The following is an 11,726-nucleotide window of genomic DNA, read 5'->3' on the forward strand; positions in this document are numbered from 1 at the left end:
TCTTTCGCTAGCGTGAAAAATGACTTGCTTTTGCAGTGCCCTCCTCCTCTCTACTGTCTGAATATTCAATGTGTTTGTTTCCCTAGAGGGCTAGAGAACCCTGGACTGAGAGTTCAGCAAGAGAGAGTGAAATTAAAAGAGGTTGTGAGTCTTTAACTTGAGCCTGACATGAATGTGAACCAATCCCAAGACATTTGGCTTCCTTGAAGCCGGGTAAACATTCGAGTATAATCTCAAATGCTCCCTGTTGAGCCTGGAAGAGGCCTGATGTATTTCACTGCAGACGAAAGGGTTGAATCTCACTTTAATTTCTTCAGATGAGCAAAGGAAAATTAGAAAGCCCTGAAATTTCTCTTCTGTCTTCACTTGGCCTGTATTACCATGATCCATGTGATATATATATTTTAAAAATTGAAATCTGATTTTCAGCATGTGGGAGGGAGATGAAGAGGCTTTCCCCCCTTTTTTCCTCCCATTTTTTTCATTTCAGCCTTGGAGAAGACCGAAGTGGAGACTTGAGCCAGCGTGGCAGGATGCTCCTAAAGTCTTGTCCCCATAGTCTTGTCCAGAGCAGTCCATTCTTTCTGTTGTCTCCATCCCTGTGGAAGGAGGGGCCTGCATCTCATTGTGTGTGTTCCCCATCCCCTTCCTACCTGCCAGCCAGCTTTGTCAGTTGCAGATCAGGCCAAACTCTTTATAGTTCACAGGGATGGGAGCTCTGGCCCTTAACCTTTCAATTACTTATTGATAGGTACCTATCAATACCAGAAGGCATTTCTGACTTCAGAAAGTCAGGAAATGCCATATCTACTCAGTTACTTAAGTAGAACAGGCAGCTAACAATAAGATTTTTTTCCCTTCAAATGAGTTGTATAGCATTCTAGCTATCAGATTTTGGATAATACCCAAGCTTTGAAACATAGCTACCCATCTAAAAATTAGAAGGGCTCCTGAGTTTTCATCTCGGCCCTAACAAAACCCTGACACTAAAACTAGCCCCTTCTCCTCTTAGATACAGTTTATTCTTACTCAGCACTCAGTTGAAAAATCCCAAATGGGGTCACAGAAAGTTGGACATGACTAAAATCTGACACCTCAATTCTAACACATTTCATTTTATGATTTCTCTTCCTACATCAGATAAACAAAAATAAAAGGGAATCGTATAATGAAATCTTAAAAAGTAAATACAGAAATAGGCTATTTGTTTTTGTGTAACAGAATAACCTATTTGCCGAAGAGTTACTCTGAGACATCCAGAACAAATTAAATGATGCTTGAGAAGTCAGGGAAGCATGCAATGTACCAAAGGAAAAAAATATCAAAAGTAGTTAAAGCAAAGTTACAGCAGTTATGATCTTAACCTTCTAATTAGCTAGAAAATTTACTCTTATAGGGGAGCTCAAGCTCCAATGATGCCCAATAAATAAGTTTTTATTATATTTTAAGTAGGGCCTCTTAATCTAGGACTGAAAATATGATCTTATCCATTTCCCTGTCTCCACACAGGCCTCCCCCATCAAAAAAGGCCAACACTGTTGCCCCCTTTGAGGGGGTGTTTTGACAGTGCCATTAAATCTAAAAAAAAACCCAACACATTATGAGCCATGGATCCCAAAGTATTGGAGCTAGTATTGTTCCACTGCCCCTATCCCACTGCATGAACTCTTCAATCACTCAATGATATGGACTGGGTTGTTTTTGATCTGAATTTGGTGGTTGGGGAAAGAAGGGTTAGAGTTCTCCTTTTTTAAAAGCCTCGGTCATCTCAAGGCACAAAGCAATCTTAGTGAATTGGGAAAATGACATTTCCCGCAAAGGGAATCTTCCCTTTTCTCCCCACTTCAACAGAATAGACTATATTAGGAAACAGTCACTCCTGGTTCATTCACTATTAGGAATCATCCAATCTAGACCACTTGCCCAAAGTCATGTCGGAGTACCTGTAGAAAGTTTCTAATGGATGCTTATTGACTAACTTATTGATAGATTGATTTGATTTTTGTAGTGTTGTGGAAAGTACACTGACCTTAGAGTCACTGGTTCAAGTCACAATTCTGCCACTTCTCAATCATGCGCAGCTCTCTTATTTTTCTGAGACTGTGTGAATTTATTCAAGAAGATCTGAGTGACAATCCTACCTCAGACAGTGTTAGCAGTAGGGACCTGGAAAAATCACTTAATTTCTCAACCTCAGTTTCTCATTTGGTAAAATGAGGAAATAACCATTTCTAAGTGCTGTTGTAAGGATCAAGTGAGACAATGTATGCGAAATACTTTGCAAATCTTTAAGGACTATATAAATGCTATTATTAAATGATTTATTATTATTATCATTAAATAAAAACATCTCACAAAATTCTTCTAAGGAAAGTGCTTCATAAATTATAATGTGTTTATATAAATGTGAGCAGCTACAGGGAGTAATTTTGGATTGATAGCTCAATAATAATAAAAGCTAGTATTTATATGGTACCCACCAATGTTGCAGACATTCTGCTAAGTGCTTTATAAATATCTCATTTTGATCTGTACGACAACCCTGGGAAATGGATACTATTATCCCTATTTTGTAATTGAAGACACTAATATAAATAGAAGTTAAGTGATTTATTTAGAGTCATACTACTAGTAGTATCTATGTTTGATTTCCACATATATATAATATGATTTCCATGCTTAGAGACTAATTTTGTTAAGGTCGGGACTTTGAACTTGAGGTCTGCCTAGAAAGAGTTCTAGAGATCTTGTCAGAGGAGAACAAGGTATTAAACATTAGTTGGGATGACTTGTATATGTAATATTGGATGATATCTTAGATATGGTCCACTGCCTGTTATCTTCATTAATAAAAGATATGCAGAAATAATCATCATTTTAAAATAATTACTTCACTGGATAGTTTTCCCTAAAGGCCATCATAACAGGTCACAGTCCTATCTCCCCCATTAACTAGCTGTGTGACTTCAGACAATTGATTTCCCTGGTCCTCTAAGCTTCAGTTTTTATATCCATTAGAGGAAGGGCTTGGGTTAAATGGTTTCCATTGCTCCCTTGCCTGTTTTAATAACCTGTTATTCTACTTTGCATTTAGTTCACTCAAGTCTTGAATCAAGGAATCAAGGTTGGCCCCTCTAGCCAAATTACAAGAGAAGGAAGAATTATTCTAGACTCCCCATCCATTCATACCTATGACTTTACTTGGCCCTGAACTGTCCATTTCATGGTCAGAAAGATTTGATGCCATTTTCCAAAGACCCAATTTTTATTAACCAGAGAGAAGCTGACCCACTGGAAAAGTCTGACTCACAGATAATTTGGAAGCAAAAAGTATTGCTGACAATTTACCTTAAGGGGATTAGGAAATATAGTGACAGTATAAACAATAGATTAAATTTTTTTTAAATTAAAAAAAATTAACTTGATGAGCATAGTTCAGAGCTGAGACACAAAAATTCAAAGAACGTGACTCAATCCTGTGCAATCCCCAGAATGCTATCTTGGGGCTGGGTAAAGGATTTGGCCGAAAAAAAAAAAAAAAAAGTAAGTGAATAAATGATTACAAAGCCAGTTGAAATGAAAGGCCAGAATGTTGAGTCTATACTCGAGTGTTTACCTCCCAAATGCATGAAGGCAAAGACCAAGTTGGAAACAGACCAATCTCTGTTCACATTGTCTAGGCTTCCAAGCGTAGCATTGGTGTGGCAGTTCTGTGTGTCTGTGTGATTATCAAACTCCCTTCTGCCGTAGCATGATTCTTCCCCTGAATGTTGTCTGCTTGGCTCCCCCGTGCTTCTGGCTGCCTCTGGTTTTCTTCTCTGAAAACTCTGTACGTCTGGTTTGGGTTTGGTTATTTTTTTGTTCTCAGTTTGGCTCTTCCGTGTTGTCTCCCATCTTCGCCCATCTGTCTCAACATTTTGTTCTTTTCTGTGTGTGGAGTGTGATATGTTATATGTTGTATAGTTTCTTTCACAATAATGTTCAGTTTTCTGTTTTTGTTTTTGTTTTTATTTTTGGAAAAAAGGTTTGGTTTATTTTTTTAAGCCGACCCTATTTTACTCACATCTGAACCTGCCCCCTCCCAGCCCCATGCATGGTTTCGACCTGTGCATTGAAATTAACACAGCTTGGTCTTTTACTACTAGGTATGGGCACCCACCTGAGTGGACTTATGCTTTCTTAACTCGTGCTTCCCATCAGCTCTTTGATGGTTTGCGACTCGAACTATTCTGATGTTGCAGTTACATATGTTTGCACACATGTGCACACACACAACCCCCAAGCGAATGCACAAAACTTGAGCCCATTCCTTCCACCCCATCCCATCGATGCTCCTAACATCCAGCGACTGGATTCCAGCCATCTGCTGTGCCCTAACCCTTTCTGCTGTGCTCCTCCAAAGGCCCCCCTCAGCCTGTTAAACCATTCCCCTCCCCTAAATCCTATCTAGAGCTTAGTGCTTCTGACCCATTTCCCAATGTTTCCCTTCCAGATCCGCGTCGTGAAGGCATTCCGTAGCTCTCTCTATGAAGGTTTAGAAAAACCTGAATCTAGAACCTCCATCCATAACTTCATGACTCATCCTGAATTTAGGATAGAAGACTCTCAGCCCCATATCCCCCTCATTGATGACACTGACCTGGAAGAAGATGCCGCTCTCAAGCAAAATTCGAGCCCGCCATCGTCATTGAACAAGAACAACAGTGCAATCGATAGCGGGATCAATCTGACCACTGACACGAGCAAATCAGCTACCTCTTCTAGCCCAGGGAGTCCTATACACAGCCTGGAGACATCGCTTTAGCGGGAAACATTCACATCTCAAAAAAAAACAAAATATACAAAATAAAACAAAAAAAACCCCACAAAAAAAAAAAACAAACAACAACAAAACCAACCCATAGCCACCACCAACTCAGAACAAACCAACCCAGAAAACTCAACCATGAAACAGCACCAAGAAAACAAAAATAGACAAAATGGGAGGAAAATATATCTCCACCCAATAGAACCTTTCTCTGGCTGAGAAGCTGTTTGAGCTCTTTGTCCCTTTGAGGCAAGTGACGGGATCCCTGATGTGGGTTCTTGGGAGTGAGCAATAGCCTGATGTGCCCTTTCTTGCTCCCGCCCAAACACAGACCACCCACCACCTTCCTGCATGGACGTACTGTACCCTTTTCTTGTTTATTATTTTTTTTCCTTAGGCAGGAACTGCAAAAACAAACAAACAAAAAAAACAAACAAAAAAAAAAAGAAAAAAAAAAGAAAAAAGAAAAAAAAGGAAAAAAAGACTCCTTTCTGAGGCTTATTTATCCAATTCACTGGTCTGTGAGTTTTTTGAACTGAACTGCTTGTGTGGCATGGTCTCAGTTGTAGAGATTAATTTAAATAACTTTTTGAAGTTGCGGAAGCTTAACTTGCACAGTAGGGTTATAACAATGGGACAGAAGAACTTCATAGACACTAATGAGATTATATCCATTTCTTTGTATCTATATCAACGTATACCTCAACGAGAATGTATACGTCCATATAGATAGGTAGATATATATGTATATCTATATACATGGATATATAAAGTTTTTTTGCTGGCATGTTGCCTTGTTTTTGCTTAAATTGCTCTATTTTAACTTATTTATGTCTTAAAAGAAGAATGTAATTTGTTTACAAACCTGTAGATAAACGTCCTTCACTATTTGTAGGGTTAAGAACACTTCCTGCTGAGAGAGTATAAGGACTGCTCAGCTCATCAGATACTCCTCTCAGATTGCATCCTCGATGTTTTACGACAGCTCGGCTCTGATTTTTTGCCTGCTCTTTTTTTTTTTTTTTTTTTTGTTCAGTAATGTAGCTCCTGCTGGTGAATGACAAAAGAAGCCAAAATATAACATATTGGATGTAGGAATATGCTTCACAAACATGGGGTCATGGGACTGGAAGCTTGGCTCTGTCAGGGGAAAAAAAACCACCATGTGCAACAATCAGGTTTATTTTTTTTTGTAAAAAAAAACAAAAACAAAAACAAAAAAAAACCAAACACAAGCAAATAAATAATAAATAAATAACCAAATTTCTCAGCCCAGTTTCAGTATGCCCCTCACTGACCAGAGGCTACCTTGGTAGCCATTATATTACGATGGCTTCCATGGAATATATATATTTTTTCCACAAGACTCTCCTTCTTATGAAACTCCTTTGAGTTTATTGAGAGACTTAAAAATAAGTTATATTTGGCTTTATATGGAGATCAAGGTAGTGTTGAAATATTATGAACTCTATTGTGTTGATTTTTTTTTTTTTAGTCACTTAGAAATTGATTTTCTTATCATTCGCAGCTTATGAGCTGTTGGCATTTTTGAATGAGAATTACTACAGCTTGCTGCTTTTTTTTTCTTTTTTTAATTTTGGAAGAAAACTATCCATTCCCCCCCCCCCCATTCTACCACCCTGCACTATTCAGATCTGAATGAACTTTATGATATGTATATTGAAAATGTGCTCTGTGTGATTTTTAAACAAAGCTTGTCTTCCTGTAATCACAATATATACTGTAGCATTTAACAGTACGTCCTGCCTTCCTGCAAGGGAAGCCGTTCTGAAAGTCTACAGTATCACAGGTGAGAAAGTTTTTTGTAGTTCTTTTTTCCCCCCAGGATGGTATCAGCACTAATAATCAACTTACTATGAGCTTCTTGAATTGCTACGTCAGCCACTTGAATGCTAAGCACTTTGTGGGCCACGGCTTTTTTTCATAAAGAACTTTTGTATTTAATACAAAGTTTGCTTTGAGACTTTTCAGCACACAGTCTTTTTTCCATAAACTTGTACAGTGCAAAAGACATTTTGAATACATAACACGGTTGGTGATGTCAGATGTGTCAAGGAAAAGCAAAGCATTTCCGACTCACCTGCGAAATTAATTTGTCCTGCTGACCCCACCCACCCTGCCATCTGTCAGGCCCCTTCTCCGAGCCTAGAACTTGGCAAACCAGACAAAATCTTCTCTGCATCCCGGCTAAGAAGGAGCATTCTCTTGTGCAGATGGCCAAGATTAGGTAGAGCCCTTCCCAGTAGGGGTGGCCAGTCTCCCAACGCTGCTAGCGGAACAGCAATGTATCCGATCTGCAGTCAACCTCCCGTCTGGTCTAAACTGTCCTTTACAAGAGGCCTGTGCCTAGGACAGGAGGGCCTACAATCCCCTTTCTTTTGAATCGAGAACAGGGTCCCCATGTCAACTGTAAACAGACTGGCAATGAAAGCAACGCTGAATATCTCAGAATGGCAACTTAGCGAGGGTTTCATTTCCACGTTGTAAATGTGGAACGGAACCTTAGCTTTCATGTATTGGATTGGGGAGGGGTTGAGGGTCCTGTTCTCTGTTTTACTTATGAGGAAGGGGGAGGGTGTTGGTTGGTTACACATCTGTGAAATGGGTCTGTTCTGGAACATGATTTAGTTTCTCTGTCTTAATTGCGATGAGTTATTTTTCCTTTTCCAAAGCTCTCCCAACCACCTCTTTCCTTCAGTAATGCTCGTGTTTACCCGGGAAGAGCACTAAACCATTAGGGAATCATTTTGCGGACTTGGATTAGCTTCTCACCTGTGACACTATTTCTTCCACCCAGTGGCTTCCTGTAAATCGAGGTGCCCATACCACACTGGGCTTCTCTCCAAGAGAAACCAGAAATCTGGGTAGGTTTGAAGGATTGGTAGTAGGGCGGGTTCTGGAAAGGAGGGGCAGAAGTCCAGGAGAAAGTTTGTCAAAGTAATATCCAATTTCGCAAATACCTAAAGTTCAGTCTTGCAAACCCGGTCTCCTTTCCCACTTGACCTTCTCTTGTTGGGAACAATGGCTCCAAATAAATGGCGCATGGAGATCACGGTTGGTTGAATCTCACCACAGTACATACATCACCTGCATCCTGCCCTCTGTCCTTGGCCGCATGGAGTTTGTGTTCAACAATAAACAATACCCTGGTACATTTGGCCATCCATCCCATTAGGGGGTAATAATTTATGTCCATTCATCTGTTTTTATGAATTTTTTTATCTAGACAACAATTGTAAATAAAGAACTCACCGTCTCTGTTCATTTACTACTATGCAATGGCTATGCTTTCTCTTACTCTGGTTCATCAGATTTCTACAATGTGGTCCTGGAATGTTTATGGTTTAAAAAAAACAACAAAAAGAGTAAACTCTGTGACAAATTCTTAATTAGTTTAGAACAGAATGATCCAACTGGATTCTAACTTCCTTCCTTTCCCTTTTTCTCCCTGTCCACTATTGAATTTTCTACCCAGGTGCCCCAGGTAAAATTAACAATCAACAAATTGCTAAAATCAACTCCCACGGTAGCATGAACAGCTATGGTCTAAGCTTGCATCTTCTGTTGTGTACTGCACCAATCCCCCATGCCCATATACATTATATTCTGCTCCCTACCATGGGTCTGAGAACATAGATCACAGACATGAGCTGTCATTCTGTCCTGGAGGGATATGGCTGGTGAGAGCTGGAGGAAGTCATGGAACTAAGGTATCATGGTTCCAAGCCCCATCCCACTTCTTCCCAAAATAGCTTCCTTGAGGGGGCCATATTTTTAGCTACACCATGCAGCAAGGAGTCCCTCCCTGAGAATGGCATAGAGCCTAATGACGTCGCCTCCTTATATATTTGTCAGGAAGCTGAGAAATGCCTGAAGCCTTAGGAACAGAGAGGGGTGATTTTGTTTGGCTATGGGTAGCACCTTTGCTACACTCCCAACAGAATTCTCATTGACCTCAACTTTCCCCTAAGGGATAGGGAAGTTAAGATGACACAGCTATTAGATGGGAGACTGCTCCACTGAGGATGAGGAAGGGCTCTCCTGCCTCTTGAATGGAAGCTCTGATGTCCCCTTGGAGTAACCCCTTCACCCCTTGTTCCACATTCCCCCCCTTCCCCAGGAGAGACATCATGAGAAGCTACTTCCTTCCCCTCCCTCGCCTGGGAGATGCAAGTACCAGAGGGTAACTCTCCATCCTCAGCCTCTGGTCCTCTTCCTGTCAAAAATGCACTTCCCAGTGAGGGTTGGGAACTTCTCCCTAGCAATGACTAATATCTGGCTGGAACACCCCGTGTTCCCTGGGTCCACTTTCCTGTAATAGAGGAGCAAGAAATGAGACCCAGAGATAGTGAAGAGTAGAAAAGGTACTGAATCCTGTAGCCAAAGACCTTGCCATCTACTTCTCTTTGAAGTCAGTGGGAAGAAACCTTGGCTCAGACAGGAAATTTCTGCTTGGCAAAAAGTTTCATCCTGGCAGCCCCTATCAATTTCCCATTCCCCAAAATAACAATAAGCATAGTAAGAATATAAGCCTTCCCTGTATGTGTGCTTACCCTGTGTGTGCATTTGTTTGCACACCCTTTTCAGATATTCCCACATTGTTTTAAGAGGCCTAAAAGCTGCTAACTTCCCGACCAGACACCCCTAGCCTCCCCAAACCCCACAGGGTCTGCAGTCTGGCATGTGCTCAGGACTACCATATTCCTCCTGCGCTCACCATATCCCTGCCAAGGCCCTGCCTAAGATCTGGCTGGGCTTTATTAAGGACCAGAGGACAGCAGTAAGCTTAGGCCTCTTCCACTGTCTAGAAACCAAGCTGCTTTCGTTTTTATTTCCAAACACCAGTCACCAAGCCAAGAGTCGCAGTCACTAAGCCCAGCTTCCAGCTCGTCCCGGGTCCAAGCCTCTCAGTGTGAGGGGCACACGGGGCCCCTGCCCAGCTCCCCAAGGGACAGTGACCGATTCCCAAGCTGGCGAGCGCCTGAGAATTTAATGTCTGTCGTCTACCCCAATGCCATGGAAATATTGTCTTCGCTACAGTTTCTGTAGTTTTGTAACTAAGTGGCTCTCTCTCTTTGACCTTTTGCTGGTCGCCACACTTTCATAAATATTGTATGTATATTTTTTATAATCAATAGTGTAAAGTTCTCTATACAGATTCCAATGATCACAGACCAGTTTCAAAGAGCTGTTGATGCTTCGTGGGATACTTTGGAAAACATTTGGTTTTGGAAAAAAAATGTGCTTACACTGTAATATCTTTTATTTTTCTGTATCCTCCTGCCTTGCTCTTTGTAATAGTGTGTTTGTCCGCCTTTTCAACACTATCCGAAGCAATAATAATAAATGCACAAGTGGAAACGCAGACAGAGACACATGTGGCCTAATCCTCTTCAGACACCCTTTGGTAGGGCAGAGTCGGGGCCCTCGACACACGGCCTCCTTGGTGTCTGTGGCCCTCTGCCCCCTGACTTTGGGAATCTCTTCCTTTCCCCATGGAGTACACCCCATTTCGGTGGCCTGCCTCTTCAGTGGCAATGTCAGGGTCCCCAATGGGGGTTGTGGTCACGTATAGATTGTGAGAGGAAGCTAACAAGCAGGTCTCTCTCCTGCCCCACAAAGAGCTCCCCTCTCCTTGTAATAGTGCTTGAGATCCTTCCATTTCTCTTCCCTTCAAATTTTAGAGGCTTGGTCTTTAAAGGATCCTCAGGAAAATTAAATTACTACCCTGGAAAGAAGGTCAAGTTTTAGACATTATCATTCAATGCCTCTGTGGGAGTTAGCCTGTTGTGTTCATACTTGTGAGAATGGAGCCTAGGACCTGATTCTGGCAAAGCAGAGATGGGAAGAAGGATGGTGAGGGGAGATGGGCAAGTACCAGAAATAGATTTCACCAGTCACACAGATCATAACTAAAGTTATCCAGTTATTCTAGTTAGATTCCCAAGCCTGCCTGTTTGACTACAAGGGACAGGATGTTAGAGTCCATGTGTTAGGTCTGTCCCACCTCCTAGCCCCTTCTCTGCCAAGGAGGATAAATCCTTTGGCAATCCCAGGCAGACAATAGCTCAGGCAGGTGAGTGTTCCCTCTTGTTTCTTTCCCTGTCCATCCACAGAGGGGAAGTGTCAGAGAGAGAGCATAAATTGGAAGGGAAACATTTCCAGAAAAGATGGCTAAGCCCATTTATCCAGAGTGGAAACCTGAGATAGGTAGTGTTCTAATTTTGGGGGCCCCTAGGACTCCAAAAGGACTGACTTGGAGACACACGTTTTAACAGGTAACTCGACAGACTGATTTCTTGGCTAGCCAAGGTTCCAAACTTGTCAGGTCTGAGAAAAAGTATTCAACCCTGGCCCCAGGCCCAGTCCATTGGAACCTCCAATCATTCTCTTAGCTCTGTTTGCCAGGAATGGTCCAAATGGGGCTGTTCCTATTTGGAAATAGGGTTGAAGATTGTCATTTAGAGAGTATTCTGAGAACTAGGGACCAATTTTACCACATGCCCCATCATACAACACATTTATTTAGGTTTAGCAATCAACCAAGGAAATCATAAAAGGGAAAAAAGTTGAAGAATAACCTGTTTGAGTTCTTAAAAGATAGGGATGAGTGGGTACAGAGGTATTGCCAGGTAGGCAATTCCCAATTCAACCTAAATTGACTTGATGGTGGGAATGTAATGGGGATTTTGGACAATTAAAAGCCCATAATGTGCAAAGCACCCTGATGAGCTTTGGAGAGGAAGCAACAAAAATTTAGGCAGCTGACCCCAAGGAGCTTACAGTCTGTTTATGTGTGTGACTTTTTTTTAAACACCCTAACTGATGGTAGATATCTTCTCCTGAATTCCCTAAATCCTTGGATTTAGAGCTGAAGGCAACATAGGTTATCTAGTTC

General features: G+C 41.4%; 1 protein-coding gene across 16 annotated transcripts in view; it reads left to right on the top strand.

The window, feature by feature from the left end:
- ATP2B2 (ATPase plasma membrane Ca2+ transporting 2) overlaps window positions 1–10,201 on the top strand; it is a 647,176-nt gene extending 636,975 nt beyond the window's left edge. For 10 of the 16 annotated variants that reach the window (XM_031955103.1, XM_031955098.1, XM_031955145.1 and 7 more), the window contains one exon: window positions 4,493–4,804. In XM_031955103.1, the coding sequence (XP_031810963.1) occupies window positions 4,493–4,804 (312 nt within the window). Of the gene's footprint in view, window positions 1–86; window positions 142–4,492 lie in introns of those variants that run through there. The other 6 variants (XM_031955160.1, XM_031955175.1, XM_031955187.1 and 3 more) reach the window with 5 other exon arrangements.
- Window positions 10,202–11,726: the final 1,525 nt, after the last annotated feature.

The sequence above is a fragment of the Sarcophilus harrisii genome, chromosome 1, assembly GCF_902635505.1.
Source record: "Sarcophilus harrisii chromosome 1, mSarHar1.11, whole genome shotgun sequence".
In the NCBI taxonomy this organism is placed as follows: Eukaryota; Metazoa; Chordata; class Mammalia; order Dasyuromorphia; family Dasyuridae; genus Sarcophilus; species Sarcophilus harrisii.